This window comes from Hordeum vulgare, chromosome 7H (assembly GCF_904849725.1).
Source record: "Hordeum vulgare subsp. vulgare chromosome 7H, MorexV3_pseudomolecules_assembly, whole genome shotgun sequence".
NCBI classification, from domain to species: domain Eukaryota; kingdom Viridiplantae; phylum Streptophyta; class Magnoliopsida; order Poales; family Poaceae; genus Hordeum; species Hordeum vulgare.
The window spans coordinates 622,785,901-622,791,139 of NC_058524.1; the positions used below are offsets into that span (position 1 = coordinate 622,785,901).

At 51.8% G+C, this 5,239-nt stretch overlaps 1 protein-coding gene across 1 annotated transcript; it reads left to right on the top strand.

Annotated features, from left to right (window-relative positions):
• The first annotated feature begins 1,654 nt into the window (after nt 1-1,654).
• On the top strand, nt 1,655-2,718 carry LOC123411052. The gene has a single exon (XM_045103972.1). It carries the CDS (start codon nt 1,739-1,741, stop codon nt 2,576-2,578), a length of 840 nt encoding a protein of 279 aa, XP_044959907.1. The 5' UTR covers nt 1,655-1,738; the 3' UTR covers nt 2,579-2,718.
• Nucleotides 2,719-5,239: the final 2,521 nt, after the last annotated feature.

The following is a 5,239-nucleotide window of genomic DNA, read 5'->3' on the forward strand; positions in this document are numbered from 1 at the left end:
CATCTTTGTAGTAATTTAGTTCGCACGACTCATTGGCCGAAAGTTCCACACTGCGTGTGTTCAAATGCATGCTAACAGTGATCATGCGTGTCCTTGCATGCATGGCGGCATGCATGACGTATGAGATGTTGATCAAGACGAACGATTCCATGATAGTCCGTCGAACAAAATAGTGCCAGCTGGCTCAACCGTGTCCTTAAGCTCGATGATCCGACATGATTAGCTGTGCTGCAGGTAGTTGTGCTAATTTAAACGGAGTATAGGGTAAATCTACCTGCTCCTGCATGCCCTAACCGTGCACACGTAAGAATCTTTACCCCCGAGATCTGAGCTGCCTGCCGGGTCGATCGATTGATCAGTCTGTGATGAGATGCTACTAGGCAATTACTGGTGCGTTGGTTCTAACTAATTAGCTAGCTAGCCGACGATTTAAGCTAAGCCGGGCACTAGTAGAAAAGAAATGGGAGACAAGAGTATCGATAGGATCGTGAAGACGCGTGCAAGCAGTGGTTTTCCTATCACACCATACGTGCGCCAGATCATGAGATTAGATCAGTGCTGGTCTAGGCATGCATTTTCGACTAGTAGTATATGCCCATCGGCCTGACATTTTCGTCGTTATTTGCTCGGTTAAGGGATCTCATAATGGAGTGTTAATAGTGAATTAAGTACACTTGTCACCGTAGTAGGAGTACCTATGAAAAAACAATACGATTGTCACTGTATTCAGGTGTGCACAGGGCCAGGCTTCGTTCATTGTGCTGTCGGTGATGCACGTCTCCTTTCCTTTCCTTTCCTTTCCTTCCTTTGTGAAGCGATCGAAAACAGTGCATGATTGACGTGGGAGAGTAGTTCATCTGTTCATCATACTACTACACTTTGCTACTTCTGTGCTATGCATGCGTGCTGGAGTGATCTAATCTAAGCCGTCGTTTATATGATTCAAGGGGCGGAGAGATTGTCAATGGCGTATACACCATCTCGTGCCGGCGGCGTGAAGAGGACAGGAGACACCGAGGCAGGCAGGGAGGGGGACAGGCCGGCGCCGCTCGTGGCCGTGGGGTGGCCACTGGCGTGCGACTACCCAACACCCTTTGGCTCCACCGCACGGGTGGACGCCTCTGCCCGCGCCACCGGGACGGCCACGGCAACCCACCATGCACGAGCAAAGGGAACCGGGTCACATGGCGACCAAGCGGAACCGACCACGTACGCGCTCCAGGTTTGATCGGGACACCGCAACGCCGGCGGCGCTTCCACCTCCGGATCGGCCGGGGCACCGCGTCCACGCGTATGGCCAGCGGCACGGCCACACCTACCCCTCGGCGCCCCGGGGAGTCGTGGCGCTCCCGGGGCACCACAGCGCGTCGCCGCCGCATGTGAGGCCGCTGAACTGGAGCACGCGCTGCAGGTGGATCGAGCTTGCTCCATGCTCCGGCAGGCAGGTCCACGCGTCCGCGCGCGCCCCCCGCGGATCCTGTCCCCCGGGCACCACCAACCGCCCAGACGTGCACATGCGCAGACGCGCACCGTGATGCCATCGATCGGCGCACGCACGCGCTCTCCCCACCCCACCCACCGTGTCGCTCCATGGCCGGCGCCCGCGCTAGCTCCACCCTTATATACCCCTCGCCACCCCATCCCTCTCATCATTCATCACGGCAAGCAAAGCGCAAGCAGCAGCACCAAGTCAACCGTCTAGGCTCCTCCAGCTAGTTAGCTAGCTCAGGCAGCAGCAATGGCGCCCAGCTTCGGCCGCTCCATCTCCTTCCCGCTCAGCCCGGCGCGCGTCTCCAGGGCCCGCGCCGCGGCCTACCACGTCCGCTCCGTCTCCCTCCCCTGCCACTCCCACCCGCTCCTCTCCCACCTCGCCACCCAAATCTCCGCCGTCCGCGCCTGGATCGCCGCCCCCACCTCGCCGTCCACCGGCCTCGCCCGCCTCGACGCGCTCCACGCCGCGCTCGCCGAGCTCCTGCTCCTCCCAGAAGCCCGCGCCGCGCTGCAGAGCGGGTCCAACACCGCCGACTGCCTCCTCGACGGCTTCCTGAACCTCGCCGACGCACACGGCGCGTTCCAGGAGTCGCTCCTCGAGCTCCGCGCCCACGCCGCCGAGGCGAAGGCCGCGCTCCGCCGCCACGACGACAACAGGCTAGCGTCCGCGGTCCGGTCCCTGCGCCGGACCGAGAAGGACCTGGCTCGCCTCGCCGCCTCCGTGCGCGTGGCTGCCAAGTTCCCCACGCCCTCCGCGTCCACCAGCGCAGCCGAAGTCGAGGTGTCCGGGGTGCTCGCCGAGGCCGTGGCCACCGCGGCGTGCGCGTCCGCCGCCGTGTTCGCCTCCGTGGAGGCCGTGTCATCCGCTGCCACATCCAAGAAGACGACCGCGGCATCCTCGCTCAGGGCTCTGGTCATGCGGGCCAAGGCCTCCTCCGACGAGGACAAGGAGGTGGCCGCCCTGGAGAGGCTGGAGGAGGTCGAGGCGTGCGCCGCCGAGATCGAGAGCGGCAGCGACAAGGTGTTCCGGAGCATCCTGCACACCAGGGTGGCGCTCCTCAACATCCAGACCCAGACCTGCTGTTGATCCAATCCAAAATGCCCTACCTAGTTTAGCGTAGCGTAGTCCTTTTTTTTGGACGATCATTGTGATTTTGTCCAAACCCCCAAGTGTACATACCAATCGATCAACGGATTAAAGCAAAGCAAAGGCTTTTGTTTGTTCCATTTCCATATCGCATGCCGCCGTTGTCTTTCAACTCTCACAAATCTCACGAAGTAAAAAGAAAAAGAAAATCAACTCCGATTCATTTCGCTCACGCATGGAACACAAACACATGATCAACCGAGGAGGTTATCGTCAAACTATATCACACCAATGGCATGTAGGTTGCGCTTCAGATCTTGAAGTGTAGAGTAGATCATAACCGTATCAGGTGATTTTTGGCCGCGGATATATATTCCCTTTGGATGCCTGAGGATTTCAATACATGTTGGTTGTGTTCAAAAAAGACCGGCAGACCCAAAGGCGCCACACGTGTGTATACGACTGTTACCTTTTCCGTGTTGTCTTTTCAGTCTTCACTCTCATGAAGTTCACTCTCACGAACTCCCATGTGTTTTGCCCGGCCGCGCATGGAACACAAACACATGATCAAACCGAGGGACATATTTGTGGCTCCGAGTTTATCACACTACCATGTCAAAGGTTTGTACAGTAGATGCTAACATTTGCGCGCAAGGATATATACCTTCCCTTTGGATATATCGGGATTTTCATTTCATGTTGGTCCTCTTCTAAAAATATTGCGGCACCTAGAGGCGCCACACTGCACACTAATGTTGTCTCTTTAGTCTAGCCTACTCACGTATTTACATCCATCAAGGTAGAGGCACAGTTATGGGTGAGAGCAGGAGCTAAGTACTATATCTAGGAAGCTTTATTCCGGGAGAGTAATCAATACGTCCTTTCCCTTTTGGCCCGTGTGGCCATGTAACCGACAATTCATATCAAAGGCGAAGGACGAAACAAAATTAAGGTGTGGCGGACTATTAAGCATAATAACAAGCAATTCTCTCATTTCGTGGAATTCACTTGATCTTGATGAGTGGCCTGTGCCGTAACCTACGAAACACCGATAGGGACACGAACACGGCGGATATATATAAATAACTAATAAAATGCGGTGTAATGAAGACAAAGAGCAATTGATTGCGTGAGATGAGATCAAAATACTGCCAGGTTAGTTGGCTCCATGCCTCTTTCAATTCTTCAATGATGCGAATGATCATCAATTTTCCCAACCCTCTTGGTACTTGCAAAATACATGGGTATGTCACACTCTAGCCTGAACAATAGCAAAATCACCAGATCAGGCAAGCAACATCATTACAACAAAGCAAAACAAAGTAGCTAAGCTCCACAGCAGTGGCAAGCCAGCACCCAGGGCCCAACTCAGCTAGCAAACACGCAACAACCAACAAACAAGCACCCAACAGCCATCGCACCGGAGGACTGTGCGGTCGTTCGATCCATTTTCGTGCCTTGTTCAATCGAGTGAATAGAGAGAGGGGGGCTATGCGGGAGATGGAGCTGCCATTTGGAAAGGCGGAGGCGTGGACAATCGGATGTCGTGAGGGGGGCGCAGATGGCGACTGTCGCATCGTTTGCTTGATCACACCAGCCGTTCGGCACTTGCTGCACAGCGGCACCCTGCCCGTGCTCGGTGCCCAGTGCTCGACCTCGGCCGCAACCGGTTGTGTGTCCGTCCTCCGACCATCGTCATTGTCCACTGTGTGTCCGCTCGCTCGCTGCTCACAGCCATCCGCTTGGCCGCCGACAACGCTAGCTAGGGTTTGTGGCGTGCGTCGCTGGGGTTGGGAAGCAAGGGCAGAGCTAGGATTTGAACATGAGGGGGGGCGAAAAACCAAAGCCATTTCTCATTTTTTTAACTCATCTTGTGCTTCGTCTACCATTATACATAACTTATTAGTACCATTATTCTTCTTTAAGTTGTCTATGAACTCTTCAAGAAAGTAACTTGAAAATTTCTTGTTGCACGATATTTATGATAGCTATAGTTTGCATTTTTTTGCATTTTCCAAGACAACATAATTTATCTGCTATAATAAGGCAACAACTTCAACAGTTCAAGAAAATTAATAATCCAACAACTTCAACAGTTCAAGAAAATTACCTTGATTTGTAGATTGTGGACATTCATCGGTACCTCTATAGGCACAAGCTTGAAATGTTATACACCTCTTGAAATCATAAAGAAAAGAAATAATTGTTACATTACCGATGTGTATCATATAATGTTGTCATTCTCTTATATAATGTTGTCGTTCTAAAAATAGGAAAATCTTGCTTATTTGATGAAATCAATTATAAGATGTTTGCATAACTGTTCTCCAAAATATAAAATGATCATGTATGGATATTCTTATGTGTTCTTGATAAACATCCTCTAGAATATAAAATCGTCATGCTTCTTCTTTCTTGTCAGGAGGGAGTTCTCAAATTTGTTGACGCTTACGGAGACCCTTTCTTACCTTGTGCTTCCAATTCTACACTGTTTCACCACTTATATTGATGCCACAACATTTTGTTCATCACATTGAAACTTCATTAATATATAACTTCATTAATATATAATGCATTGTTTTTATCCATAATAACAGTTGGCCAAAATTGTATTATTCATAACAAAAATCCTAAGAGCGACTAGCATGTAGTGGTACCTTC